At 41.5% G+C, this 15649-nt stretch overlaps 1 protein-coding gene across 6 annotated transcripts in view; it reads right to left on the bottom strand.

The window, feature by feature from the left end:
- Window positions 1-15649, bottom strand: part of SIPA1L2 (signal induced proliferation associated 1 like 2) — a 217715-nt gene that overhangs the window by 41776 nt on the left and 160290 nt on the right. For 5 of the 6 annotated variants that reach the window (XM_058543017.1, XM_058543016.1, XM_058543015.1 and 2 more), the window contains 3 exons: window positions 14814-15088; window positions 2565-2822; window positions 701-796 (listed from right to left, as the gene is read on the bottom strand). In XM_058543017.1, coding sequence (XP_058399000.1) covers window positions 701-796; window positions 2565-2822; window positions 14814-15088 — 629 coding nt within the window. The remainder of the gene's footprint in view (window positions 1-700; window positions 797-2564; window positions 2823-14813; window positions 15089-15649) is intronic. The other variant, XM_058543019.1, reaches the window with a different exon arrangement.

Raw genomic sequence — 15649 nt, 5'->3', positions numbered from 1 at the left:
CCCAGTGAAATCCCGTGGTTGCAACACACAGGAACACTGCTGCCCGGAGCAGCCCCACCTTCCTCTCCTCGGGAGACCATGACTGTACACCCTCGCCCTCCGCTTCTCCAGAGTGTGTATGTTCTCCCTGAGTTATTTTATCAGTCAATTCAGCGTCTCGGTGTTCCCAAGGGTCCCCCAGCTCCACCTGACCCATTAGCTCCTGGACACCCTGCATACACACTACAAGGAACGGTCCCCAGCCCAGCGTGTGAGGCAACCTTCCGCTGCTCTAAAACAGGAGGCAGAAAAAGCCATGTCAAATGGTAAACCTGCCTTCTCTGATTCTGGGCTGTGTTCTGGAGAAAAAGCACTTTCAAGAAAGGCTGTGAATTTATTCCTCGTCAGCAATTTAAGTGAGGGGAAAACTCCCAAGGGCCATTGCCCATAGAGTCCCCAAATCCTTAATTTTCACACATTCAGAGAGACTTTCCTCATTAAAAAGAAAAAATAGACAAGCTCAGAGTTTAGACAAATAAGCAGTACCTACATAGAAATGATGAGCTTTCTGGCCTGGACAAGTGACTTATTAAAAGCCTGGCTGGTATTTTTATATCCCCCAATGGCCTCATGTACAGCAGGTGCACAGTCAATGTTTCTGAATGAGTCACTGAAACAAGTCCCTCCCAGGGGCCAGCAGTAAGGTAAAAATGAGTGGTACCCATCATATCCCACTGGCGGTCTCCAGGGTCCACTCCCGCCGGGTCCGGGGTCGCTGGAGGATGACTGGTTGCTAGGTGAACTTCTGAAATGGTGACTAGAATCATTAACAGGGCACTGAGGTACCTGTGGAGTATCAACATCTTGACCTGGCCTGTTTTGTTTTACAAATGAATTCATTTTTACAATGGCAAAGAAAAGGAAGAACTGCACATTGCAATGTGAAACAGAATAAATCATGGACAAATAGACTAAGTATTGGTGATGCTATGAGATATCAGGGGGTTATGGTTGGCAATTTATTATAGGAAAGAGATGTGGCAGGAACAAGATTTCACCATCTAAAGATTTAAAGCACAAATAATGATTCCAGTGTAATAAGGAAGAACAGCAATAGAGCCCCCAGGAATACAGAATTATGAAAACGTTACCACTACTTGTTCTATGAAACTTAATGCAAGTCACGTTTTGGTTCTATATTTAAAACCTATGCAGAGAGAAACCCTAAATTTGGCAAAATCAATTATTTTCACACATCTATTGAATGCAATCCTATTTATTTCAGACACCCAAAAATAAATAAATTCTCATGAGAACTCACTTGATGAAGACGTGCTTGCCATATTTCCATTTTGCTACTAGAACCCTCCTGGTTTTTTCCCTAGAATGTACTAAATTCTACTTTCATAAGAGAGGTTCTGCAGACCCTTCCTGATGTCGCCCCATTCACCTGGGCTACCTATGTGCATTTCTTTGAATATGGAGAGCTTATAAACTCAGCAGACTGTTGAGTAAGGAAACCCAGAGCCAAGATGATTTAATGTCAATTTAAAGTTAACACCATTCGTGCATTCACTTTGGAAAGAATAAACTGAGGAAGACCACATATTTTGATCTTATTAACTAATTAATTATTAATACCTATACAGGTTTACTATGTGCCAGGAATGGTTCTAAGCAGTTTACATATATTGATTGATGCAATCCTCACAATGCCTCAAAGAGGTCCCTATTATTACTAAGTTTATATCTCAGATGAGGAAACTGGAGGCTGGGAGAGAATGAGTGACAGGCCAAAGATAACGCTACACCAGTGAGCAGCTGGCTCAGCATCCACGCTGACAACACTCTAGGAGACCAGAGCCTGACAAGCCATTCTGAGGAAACTCATGCTGCCTCCATGGCCCATAAGTTATGTGAAAGCTAAAATAAAAGGAGCAGGAATGAACAACAACAGTAACAAAATAAATCTACCCTTTTGTTCACTTAAAACTACCTATGCGAATTATGCATCCAAAAATCCTCACCAGCTTCTGATGCTATTGAATTTATCTTTTAAACAAGTGCATTCTCTCACTGAAAAATTAATTTGAAACTTAACTCACCTTGCTTAAAATGAGAGAGAAAAGCAAAGCAATGCTAATGGCCTTGGAACCTCTTAAAATACTAGCACATTAGGGTGATGGGATTTAATCACTGATTTTGCAATTTTGTTTTATTTGTACTCAAAACTGTTCACACATATCTAAAGGTTCATGCAGAACAGTTTCTCAGGTATCTTTCCCAAGATGGGTTAGACAGCCAGTTGACCAGGAGGATCATGGATGCAGAGGGAAGGCTGTGGCCCTGGTGGGCAGCACCCACGGGCAGGACCTGAGTGTTACCAGCACTGGGGCTGGGCAGCAGCAGGCCACCTCCAAGCTCCACTGCATCTGGGGCCTGCTCACCGCCCTGCCTGCCAACCTGTTCAGACCAAGCTACCTCAGAAAAGATGAAGCCCAATAAAAAGTCCCTCCCCTACCATTTGGAGATCTAACCCCAGAGCTTTGCAAGAGCCGTCCTTGAGGAAAGGATACCAGCTTTACCTCGTGCCATCGGGCAGCTTCCGGTCGAAAGAGGTGCTGCGGGGAATGGCGGCCTGGGCCTGCTGGAGCAGCTGCTGGCACTGCAGCCGATCGGGCGTGCCGGGGACGGGCGAGGCCCTGGACAGGGGCTGCAGGGCAGGGGTGGGCACCCGGTGCCACGTGGTGTTCCTCCGGAAGGGGGTCTTGTACTCGCAGGGGGTGCCTTCACTGTCGAGTTTGTATTCCACCATGGGGATCCGGCAGAGCTCTGAACACCCTCTGTGGGGCCGAGAAGAGATGGTAAGAAGGCAGGCTCAGTGCTGGGCCATCAGCACAGCTTACTCGTTGCCGTGCGTGTGCTTCTCTGGGCTCACAGACGATGACACAGAGCCGTCCAACCCTAGGAGCTCCCTGGCTTTTGATGACCTTGTCTATTTATGATCTAGCATGGATCGGTAGGATCCAGTATCACGCTTGTGGCTCTACTTAATTGACAGATATTGCTGTTAAGTCTTTCATGCATATATTCTGTCTCTCCAGGTAGTTTGCAAACTTCTTAGACAGACTTGAATATATCTATTAACCAATTTGCATACATGGAATCATGCACATTAAACATGGGCAATAAACAAACTTTAATAGATTAAAAATGCCTCATATATAATCTTAAGAGATATTTTAAAGTGCAGTTATATAATTAGGAATGAAAGTCACATGTCATTTTTTCTATTGAGTCTGAGAAAAGTAAAAAACAAAATTAGTAAAAGCTGTCACAGTCAAGGGAAAACCTGAGTGTCTACCCTGTCAAAGTCAAGTGTGGTTTTTAGTTACTATAGTCACTTTCTTAGACTAGCCTTACAGCTCCCAAAAAGGTCATCTAGAGTGCTCTCCATGTGCTCAAATGATCAGTCAGGCATGTAAAGCCCTTTAGTCTGAAAAATATGATTTAAGTCAGACATCCCTCCAGTTTCCCACTACACAGTGCAAATAGTACTATTAACTCGACCAACGTTAGCCTGCGAGGCCAACTGGTACAGTTCGGCAAGGACACAGGGAGACTGGGTAAGTTTCAAATTTGAGTGTCAGGGCAAATCACCCCAATTCACCACGTTGATCAAGACAGTGCCTCTCTCTAGACATTCCAGAGTCAACATAAAAACTTGCTACTATTTATCCTTCGAGAAATCTACTATGATAAGGTACCGCTCTTTAAAAAGTAGACTTCCATTCTCAAGACAGTAAAGTAAAACTTTTCAGCCTCTTTTCAAAATCATAACAAAAGAACAAAGAGAAAAAGAAAGAAACTTGAACATCAGCAAAACGTGGAGACACCTGAAACTCTAAAAGACAGTATACAAAGATGGAGAGCAAAATGGAAGAATGCCAGTGGTTTAGCAGAGCAGAGGAAGGCAAAACCCAAGGGTGTGCAGAGGGAAAGACAAGGAGAAGCAAGACCAGTCCCCTTGCACAACCCTGAACAGGCGTGGAAACAGGAAGCACCAGGCCCTGCAGAAGGCAAAAGGGAGAGAGAAGGCTTAGGAGAGCGGGCTTGTTTAGAAAGGAGTGAACACAGAAAAGTTCCACCCTGGGGTCCCTACGGCATGGGGCCCAGCCAGGCTATAAACCCTCCCTACCTCTAGGGGACGTGAGCAACAATCGAGGGAACTCAACCGGAAAGGTCTAGACTCAAGGCCAAGAGGCACGGAGGAGAGCAGGCTCAAAACCAACGGCTAAGTCAAAGTCTGACTGGAAATGAGACCCAGAGTCACTTCTCCTCCCCACAAACCCAGCTTCAGAATGCTGTCACCCCACAAAGACAAACGCTGGTCTTTATCTAGAGGAAAGACAAGCAGATGGAAGCCACCCAATCACTCTGCAGTGAGGCTCACCAACTGTATCCTCAGAGAAGAAGAAGGAACTTTGAAATTTAAAAATAAGATAGCTAAAATTCAAAATGAAAAATCCAGTAAGACAGCTGGGAGATAAACTCAGGAACTCTCCCAAAAGGCATAGGAGAGCAAACATAAGAAAATTAAAGTTCAATCCAGAAATTCTAACATCCACTCAACAGAAGTACCAGAAAGAGAAGAGAGAGAACAAGGTGGGGAGGAAATGATTGAGAAATAACACAAGAAAAATTCAAGAACTAAAAGATACGTAAAACCAGACTAAAAGGTCCACAGAGTGCCTAGTACAATGCATGGAAAAGGTCTACATCAAGATACGTCAATGTGGAACTCAGACTTCCGAGTCAAGGAAGAGATCTTAAATATCTGATGGGGAGAAGATGTGGGGGACAAAGGACACACAGAGGACTGGTACACACAGAACTCCATTCTTCTCACCAGCAATACTAGAGGAAAATTATTTCTCACCTGTTAAATCAAGAGTACTTGGAGCTTGGGATGGAGAAAGACGTAAAAACCAAAAACTACATCCTGCTTTTGGGCTTGGGAAACCAAATGGATGGTGGTGCTGCCCCTTGGGAACAGAGGAGGAATGACTGAATAAACCATCCTAGAGAGATACTTATGCCTGTTTACGGAGGATGAGGTAGTGATGATCTGTTTGTTAATAAACTTTATGTCTTTTGTTTTAACTCTCCTTCCCCCAAAGCAAAATTCATCTCTTTTATCTAGGCAAATTTAGATTACTGTGGATTTACTGAATGTGTTAGTTAAATTATTGGCCAAATTTAGTAAGTCCAGATTTACACTGGACTGCATTATTTTTTTTTTTTTTTGTAAAATGCCCAGGCTCTACAATTTTTACTGACGGACTTAAATTGTTTCCAAGTGTTTTCCTATTTAACTAGATACCACATCCTCTGGAACTACTGATTTCAGCATATGACCAATGACCTAATTAGAAATCATAAAGGTGGGATATTACAGTAGGTATCAAAACATCAAGAAAATCCACTCTGTCTTCCACCCTAATCCAGGCTCTAGGCAAGTCACTGGATGCTGACATGAACCCCAGGCTTTGGTGTCTCAAAGGCTGCAGCTGCCCAAATAGTGCAAGCCAGGGAATCTTGAACGGAGACCTTCCAAAGTTAAAGGTCCTGGAGTTATATTTTGAATGAAAGGAACGTGAACCTTGAATCTTGTGGACCAAAGGGCAACATGTATTTCCAGTGCTTGTTTGGGTTTCAAGTTTACTGGGTTTGGTTTAAAAGGAAGACTAAGGAAAGAGAAGACAGGTGGCTGAGTAGTGTGGTATAGTTAGTTCATGCTCATAGCTTGTTGTCTTTAATAAGGTGAGTAATTTAGCTTGAGTCTTCAAAAAGAAGTTATAAATGTGGGTAATCATGACTAATATTTGAGAGAGTGCTGACAGAAACTTGTGCAATGCATTAGGGTGAGGAGAGAATCGAGGTGGGATTATTTCATCTCCACCTCTTACACAGTCATATGTAAATGATCTTTTAATGCTAAAAATTGGTGTTCTTTTGCCCTAATAAAAATCTGCTATTCTCAAAAGAATGGTTTTATTTTAAAATCAAAATTAATGTTGGTATTATGTGACACTTTTACAGCAACTACTCTTATAAACAAGATTTTTGCTTTTTTACTTCTATGACTAAGACATCAAATAAATACCACTAATTATAACATATCATCAAACCTCGTCAACCTTAGTTCTGCTCCACATCTATGAGGAATTCCTTGAAGAATACATATAGCAAATTCAACCAATTTTTAGGAGAATGTAAGAATTAAAAATTAGCCTACAGAGGTCCTCATGCTGCAGCGTGTACCAGAAACGGATCTGCACCTGCCCTTGCAGGCACGGCTTTCTCCTCCTTGGGTGGTTCTAGCACAGACACCAGGCAAAATATCCCGGTTCTTCCGGAGCATCAAAACCGGTGCCGCTGTGAAGGGGCACACAGCAAATACTGCTGACCAATAAGTAAAAGCCAACTGAAACCCAAACTGACCGAACACAAAAAGACCTAGCACAAAAAGACATTTCCAAAAAAGTGGGCTGCTAATCTTGTGTGAATAGAAACATTTTTGAAGAAAAGACTTCATCTTTTTCTCTCCTGCATCAGTGTACAAATTCAGACCTCACTGATAAATGTGCTCAGCTTTCTTCCGACATACCAGACCAAGTGAACGGATGTGAATTGCATTTCTAGCTTCTAGCACGCTCTTCACAGTTTGCTCGCCAAAAGGAGATACTCCAAGATGTTAGATAAGGCTGTGGGATCACCTAACATGTAAGTGTATGGACTTCCTCTTTGCTCAGTAACAAACGTACATGTCATCTACTTATGCTTCTAATTAACATGCTAGGTAAAGATCAATAAAAACTCAGCTTCAGGGTTAAAAATAAATACAATCTTTAACACTGCCTGTCTAGCCAGTAACTTTTCTGAGTCCAATCTCTCTCAGTAGTATATCCTGGAAGGCAAAATATTTTGTAGAACAAGAAGGTCATAAAAGATGTGCTAGTTAAAATGTGACATTACAAAACCGTAAGAATGACAAGTCGTTCTATTAGTTGGAGCCCTCAGAGGATCGTACATTTTACTACTTTATTCTGAAAAACAATACTACTTGTCCCTCTGAGCTTAGCATTGTGAACTTCCTGGGATGCCGTATTCCTGTGCATGGGACACTCATTAACTTACTCATATCCACGTTCATCGGCGCTCCCCCTGCTTCCTGCTGCCTAAAGCAGCGTTTCCCACCAATAGATTTCTACATCTACAGCTGCTACCACTTCCCGGCTTCTGGGCAGGGCCAGCACAAAGGTGGTGTCCACTCTGGTTCACAGGCGACCGGTACCCGCACTTGCTGCCCAGCACTGTACCTATGCACCCCTAACTTCAGAGACACCCAGCCAGGTCCCCAACATGGCATCTACCCACACAGGCCCATTCCTTTCAAATGACACCTCTAGTTTCCTCAAAGAACCCTCCATTTACCATCAATAGTTTGGGCCCTTGAAAGTAGAATCCCTGCTGGCCACGCTATGGACTCAGTTCTAAAGGCTCGCTTCAGCCTTCGCAGCCTGACCATCAGGACGATCACTGTTCGAGCCCAGCCAAGTGATACAGTTTTCTCTATTCATTCTCAGCAGGAACCCTCTACATCAATCAAACTATTCTCCATTAAAGACAGAGTTTGGGCTCTGTTCTCAAAACCCAGACCTGCCAGTGTGTAACTTAGAAATGGGACAATCTCTTTGGACCCACGTTTCTCCTCCTGTAAATGGACTAGTAAGAGCATGGGGTGTGTCAAGATGCAATCATACGAAATACGTAAGCTTCCTGGAGTGACAGCTTCACAAGGGAAACTTCAGTTACAAACAAATAATATTACTTTTTGCTTCCATAAAATAGAGGAAGCCAATATTAAACAGCAAAAGGCATGTAAACTTTCATGAAAGTTCTTTCTGGATAATATATATTTATAGAATTACGGAATTGGAAACTTTAACTTTATGTAACAATCAGAATTGCAGAAAATTTTAAAGCCATAAAATTCCCATCGCATACATCTACCTATAGAACAATACACCATTATCCTGTTACTTTATTCTTTTCGTCTTATATAAAAGCAGGACATATGACTTTATGCTTCTTCAAAACAAAGAAGGGGAGGAGTCCTAGGGGATAATAAACAGGGATGATACTTTTGAAGAGTAGCAAAACAAAACTAAAAACGCAGAGAACTGAGAAAGTTTAAAGGAACAAGGCATATTCTTACCAAAAAAAAAAGGCAGTTGAACAAATTAGTTGGACCTGGATGGGGTAAACCACGGACCGTGCAGCCACAGCTTAATCACGTAATTATAACTTGCATTTACTGTATTCTGAAAGTGCCTATTGGTTTTACTGTACTTGGCTGCAACATAGAGAGCCTTTAAGTGAACCCAGTAATCTAACGAAAGCCTGACAGCACACTGCAATGCTGTCCTTTGCTTTCAATCCCCCACTTAGCTTGTACGGCACTTCACAGTTTTCCAGACACACTACACTATTTCAGTTCACAAAAATGTCTGAGGTAGTACCAAAGAAATCTCCAATTTTCAGAAGGCTCACAGAGGTTGGAAAGGTGATACAGCTAATCAGGGACAGGTTCACACCGGAACCGGAACCTCTCACTCCGGGCTCAGCGCTCTTTCCAAGGCACTTGGCTATCTCCCTCGAAATCTATCAAAGAACAGTTAATGTGGCCCACATCATATTTTCCACTGGGAGCTAAAAGGATCTTTGGAAACAAAGGCAGAGAGATCCCCTCAAACAAACGACCTGTTTCTTTTATATTATGCACTTCGTAAAAGAAGCCTTTTGTAGCCCCAGGGATTCAAGTAATCACTGATATTTTAATCATTTTAATGTCTGTTATGCTAATAGCCTGCTAATAGCTAAAAGACTCTTTCCAAATCATCCAACAAGGTGACAGGGGTAATTGATGCTCATTCAGTTGAAGCACATACTCTTTCTGTTGCATAAAAAATCAAAAGCTTCCAACAGGAATAACCACATAGTATCACTTACTGGAAAGGTCAGGGCAGTGTCACACATGAAATAGGTACTAAATGAAATATTCATTCACTTTTCTACAAATTTCCTTAATTTACAGATAGAAATAGAGACACATCTAGACTACAGATAGAAAAAGACACATCTAGACCATAACCCCACTTGACCAAGCCCTTTGAATAAAAGTCTGGAATTGAAAAGGTATGTGTCATACTGAATAGGAAGTGAGGCTATCTGGTTCTGAATAATTCATCAGCTCCCTACTTTCCCTCCTAACCAGAACAGGGGTGGACTGTGTCTTCACTCACTGTACCCCCAGCACCTAGCACCACATTTCACTTAAAACACAGGCTCAGAAAGTTCTTCATGAAGCCAACCGCTTCGTTCTTTTTCTTAGAAAGCCTGAGACACAGGAATAACATTTACTGCATTAGACACTTTAAAGTTAAACACAGAAGATTCTCAATAGCTGTCTGAGGCCTGATTTTTGATGAACGTATTTCTTCCACGAGGGAGAATATCCACTGACTGTCCATCACCAAAGCCTGGTGTAACTTGTCAAGCATGAGACAGTTATTTGCATAACTAACACAATGCTCATGCTTTACTGTTACCCTTTCCACTCCTGTCACAGTGTCAGTAACCACAGAACATTCCAAAATGCAAAATGGTGTGGACACTAAAATACAGATTATTAATCGGAGACAGTGAGAGTGTTTTCTGCACTGAGATACTGATTATCAAGTAATAAGTTGTTGCTATAGTTTGAGAAAACTATTTTTAAATGACAAAAATATGAATGGGAAGCACCATATTTTAGAACGCCAGGTGGACAAAAAGGAGCTCATGAAAGTATAGACTATGTCGTCCTAACCATTTTAATAGTCCTGGCGGCCAGCATAGTTTCTGGCGCAAGCCAGTTAAGAGTGAATGAATGCATGAGTAAATGTAAGGCAACCTACCTTATGTTATTTCTACAACCCAATGTTCTCACTTGAAGGAGTGAGGGAATAGTTTGACCGTTATTTTGGAGGATCTGGGCAGAGGACTTAGAACAGCGAGCGTACTTCAGGTTACCTGGAGAACCTCAAGTTCTGTATTTTTTTCATAGTTCACATTAAAATTCATTACTGGAGGGCCCTTAAGACAATACCAGATATAACTAATTTTTCTTATCCAGACAAATAAATTGGAACTCTAATCTAAAACTTGACTTTAGTCCAGATTTCAGCTCACTATCTATTTTTTATATATATAAACTGCTAATCTGACAAAATTGAGTTTTCTTTCCTATTTCTATTTCCATGTCCTCCTCTATGTACTTCAGGGAGTTGAATGGTCAGGCAATAGGAAGCAAACAGAAGACAAGAACATAAAGTTTCAATTTTATAGAAAGACGAGAGAACAGCAATTTAGATTCATGACAAATGAGATAAATTCCACTGTTTTGCATTATATAGAAAAATATGTCTTGGATAGTATGTCAACAAAGTATGAAAAAATCACACAAAACAGATGCACCACAGCAAGGAATTTCATTTCAATTTTTATTGGACATATTTACTAAATCACTCACATTGTATAACAACTCATGCATAATTCTGATGAGTTGTTATTTCCTTTATATAAGCCTTTTAAGTTGATGTGCTTTCCTTCAAACAACATTGATAGAATGTCAGTCACCTTTGAAGGCTAAGGGCTGGGGCCAGATCATCCCTTGAAGAAACAAGGGAGAGCTTAATTAAGCGTCTTCCACAACTCTTCTTCATCTTTGCCACAGAGACTGTCTGCTTGGGAAACACCCTGGCTCCCTTTAAAACCTCATTTCCATTTGAAGAGTGCTATTCCCAAACTGCTGCTTGCCACTCATCCCCCACACCTCTATGAATTCACTCCGGATCCAATCCCAGCACCAGATCAGTTAATAAGCATTCCCAAAGGGAACCCTCCCAGCGTGGTGTTCTCTGGAACTCTACAAGGAAAAGGAAAAAGGGCTCTGCCTTCCTTTCAAGCTGAGGGACAGCTGAATTATCATCACCCTTAGGCTTGAGAATGAGACTTCAACTGAGAACGGGACTTCAAAACGCAGTGTGGCTTTTGATTCAAAATAAATACTCTCCCAACTAAAGACTTCATTTAATCCAGTAGCTTCTGAGTCATAAGCAAACACGTTCCGACCTTCGGACAACCAGGAGTGAGCCTATCAAATGACAGGACTCTCCCAGTGCTGACAAGAGCAGATGGGCTCTGAGGCGAATTATTTCTCACTGATACCCTGTAGGACAAAAATCAAGCTGATAAATGGCAAAAACGAATTGAAGTATTTTTCACTCTATTATTCACAATGTTTATAAGACTGAAATATCTTGCAATTCATTAATTTGGCCATTTTTGTAGTCCTCATGGCTTTTACATTAAAGACAACTTAAAAGAAAAAATTACACGCGCACGCAAGTGCACACACATGTCCAATTAAATAATGTCTTCTTTTTGCCCCCTCCCTGACAAGCACTAAGAGCCAATTTGTGAAAGAAGACAGGGGTCATTTTCCATACCACAAACCAAACGTGTAGTTTCAGCTTGAGGCACATCTCTGTATATTTTGCTATAACAGTAAGGGTACCAAATGATGTTTCACTTCAAAGGTTTGTATTTTAATTTTCAAAAAGAGTTAAGTGCTACCCATTTCCCCTTTGAGGCCTCCTCTACAGTTTCTTAAAAAATCTAATACTGCAGAAGGCTACACTTCCTTAGAGCATGGACGAAATTTAAAATGATGCTTCATAATTGCATTGCAGTCGAAAGCAAAGGACTGTGATTACAAGGATAACTTCTTGTTATACGAAGCTGCCTGACAGCAGCAGGTAACTTTATCAGGGCACCCAGACAGTCACAGGCAGAACATGAATCCCAAACTCACCAAAATATAGATTTAAAAATTTACCAATTCAAATTTACAGAAAATTGGAAGACTGATTTGAAAGAATTTTAAAGGATACATTCTAGGCTTAAAACCTTCATGACTTGCAGAAATGTGGATGACAGGCGTGCCAATTTTGGAGTGTTACCACCAGGCAAAAAACTAATTCTAATCCTGGTTAAGGTTAAAATATAAAAGACAGTTATTTCAGATTAATCAGGAGAAAAATCTGTATCTTCAGGGAATGACATTAATAAGCCTCAAGGAAACAAAAGCAAAATCTCTAAACATCTTGAACAGCTTCAATAAGAGAATTTGCATTTACAACAAAGAAAGAATCAATTATGTGTAGACCAGGGCAGATTACATGTCCTTGGATAAAAAAAAAAGAACAGCCGGAACTTTTAAATGGCAGTTTTTGTTTGTTTATTTGTTTTAGCTGAAAAACAATTCAGTATTTCTTAGGAAATTCTATTCTTCTAAATCATATGTTCTAAATACCAAACATAATGATAACTTTAACATTTTTATTAACCAGATCTTTTGAAAGCTTGAAAATGTCTTACTGAGCAACAGCAAGCCAAAACTAAAAATAGGCGAGAAATGTTATTTTTCACCCCAAAGGGAGAACATGGTAACATTTTCATCTAATTCTACAGTAGAAATTGACCTCTAAGACAGATACACAGACTTGATTCTCACCATAAGATTTGCAAATCTATATTTCTACCAAAGGAAGAAAGAAATCTCACTATATGGAAACATTTCTAACTGGCTCAAAATTTATTTTAAAAGACTTTTCACTTACACGATATTTTAGCTTCAAAGGTCTAAAGGATTTGCGTTCTGTTATTTCTAAGTCTCATTTTTAATAAAATAGTTTTGTGTTTGATTTCTTTGTACTCATAGCATGATGTGTGATTCATGGGAATCTTGGGGAGCAAATGGATTTAATGGGACAGAATCTGGTAGGGCAACAAGAAACATCTTGGATATTTCCCGTGACATGTGGCTGCTACTCTCAAGGGGAATTTCAGCTCATTAAATCTTTATTTTGTAAACCTATTGGGCAGATATAGGAAACAAGGCCACAGAAAGTCAGGCAGGGAGCAAATGGTAAGATAACTTATAGAAACAGACTTTTACAAAATTGTGCACATTAACCAGGGAGGAATGTGGTATAGCACTGATTTGTTTTCTAAAAAACTATCATGGTTTAAAGCTAATCTATCCAATATAGCAGCCACTAGCCACATGTGGCTAATTAAATCTTAAATCAATTAATTAAAATGAAAAACTCATTTCCTCAGTTGCACCAGACACATTTCAAGTGTGTGATAGTCACATGTGGTTAATGGCTACTGTTCTGGACAGCACAGCTGTAGAACATATCACTGCAGAAAGTGCTATTGGACAGTGCCGGTTTTAGAGGCTGAGGAAAGGAGATGGAGAAAGTAGAAAGAATGTCCTCAGTTACCACAGAAATAAATCCAGAAAGTAGGCACAGTAATCATGCTATCCTTGAATGATAAGAATTTCTTTTAGGGCATGAGAACATTAAAATGAATATCCTGAAGTTTTTTTTTTTTTTTTGTGAGGAAGATCTGCCTTGAGCTAACATCTGCCAATCCTCCTCTTTTTTTGCTGAGGAGGACTGGCCCTGGGCTAACATCCATGCCCATCTTCCTCCACTTTATGTGGGACGCCGCCACAGCATGGCTTGCCAAGCAGTGTGTCGGTGCGCGCCCGGGATCCGAACTGGTGAACCCCGGGCCGCCACAGCGGAGCTTGCGTACTTAACCGCTTGCGCCACCGGGCCGGCCCCTTGTTTGTTTTTTTTAACTGAAAGTGTGGGGTGTGGATTATGGCAGAAGGTGCTAAGTGCTTTACATATATCATCCTATTTAATCTTCATAGAAACAGTAGGAGGTAGGCAACATTTCAATCCCCATCTTACAGATATTAAATGAGTATTAGAGAGCATGTGAATTACCCAAGCTCACACAGCTAATGCCTGGATTCCAAGTATACTTGACCTCGCCCAAGCCAGAGCTCCTAAGGCAGCCTGTAGGAACTCCTTCTGAGATGCAGATGGAGACAATGTGCTCTAGATAGGACCACCAGACACTGCAGCACAAAGGGGGGCTACAGCCAGATGGACAGCTTGTTCTTAGCATTCTTTCTCTTTGTGGCCTAATATTTTCTTGATGTTGAGCACGATTATTTTCTATTAATAATGGGACAGGATCACTTGCTAATTCCATTCCTGTTCCCAACCTCCACCCATCCACTCTGAGCCTTCCAAGTCTAGCCACTTCTTTTTATGTCTCTCGTGACAGCTCATGAGGATGCCCTGAACCAGTTTAACTGGAATGGAGTAGTCACCACACAGAGTAGATCTGATATTCCAATATTCCTTCAGACATACAGGTATTGATCTCTTAAATATCAGGTTAATAATCAATGACTTCACATTATGAAAAGGAATTCTAGTAGCGCAGAGAAAAGTATTTAACTTGCAAAAGGCTGAGCTTTGATTAAGAATATCTCTTCTGAGACGTAAGTCTCAATGGCCCAGTGAACCAAGCAGGTGCTCTGTTCCTCAGTTTATAATATCTCAGCTTTTACACGGTCAATGTCCCATTAAACTGCTCAGAAAATTACAATTTATCATGTATTATACACTGAGAACTTTTTTAAAGCTCTTTTTAAATTGCTCTAATGGTTGATGCCCAAACAACTTTGGTGGAAGATGCACTTGACGTTTTCTCAGGCCCCTGCAGAGCAGTTAGGGCAGCACCTGCTACAGAGGCCAAGAAGGAGCGAGCACTGCTGAGGGCCTCCCATGTCTTACCTCCGGGGCGAGCCATCGTCGTGGGGCTGGATGATGACCACCTTCACGGTCACGGAAGTCCGGAGCAGGTCGATCATCTGCTCGTGGGTCAGAGTGGCCACGGCCACTTTGCAGATCTCCACAAGGCGGCTCCCTTGGCGAAGCCCAGCCTTCCAGGCAAAGCCAAAAGGTTCCACGTCTGCAACGATTCCTTCAAAATTCACGTGGAAGCCAAGCTGGCCCAGCCCGTTCCTCCTCAGGGTCATTTCCACGGTCTCACAGCCTCTCGTCACTATCTAAGGGGATAGGAGGCTGTTAGTGACAACGCTGCAGAGTCCCCATGTTAGAGGTGCGCACACAGGCTCTGTGCCTGCTCCTCTCCCCTCAGCCCTCACAGCCCGTCCTTCGAACTATCCAAGTGACAAGACAAGGACACATTCCAATCAGAGTTCACCTATCTAACTGTGGCATCAGGCGTAAAGAAAATAACAAAAATAAACCAACAGTTTCATTTTTCAAAGGCAAATCTATTCCTGATACAGGTGTCCTGCTTTTTCTTAGAAGCCACTGACCTAGAGCCTGTGAGCTTAAGATGGGCTCTGATAATTCCCTCCTCTCCTTTATGTCAACTGACTTGGTTCTTAAGGATATAAATTCCATCGTTCCAGATGCACTGTAGCAATGGAAAAAATGTAACTACTCTTTCAAAACAATTACAAGTTTCACCCACCAAGCATTAAAACCTATTAGACAATTTCATTCAACTTAAAAATGGCCCCAAACACTTCTAAGCTAACCCTTAGGGACCTGCCCCCAGGATAGGCAGTAGCAGAAGTCAGAATGTTAGGAAAACTGTA

This window comes from Diceros bicornis, chromosome 6, assembly GCF_020826845.1.
Source record: "Diceros bicornis minor isolate mBicDic1 chromosome 6, mDicBic1.mat.cur, whole genome shotgun sequence".
Lineage (NCBI taxonomy): Eukaryota > Metazoa > Chordata > Mammalia > Perissodactyla > Rhinocerotidae > Diceros > Diceros bicornis.
The sequence above is the reverse complement of the archived record's forward strand: the minus strand, read 5'-3'. Positions and strand labels throughout refer to the sequence as shown.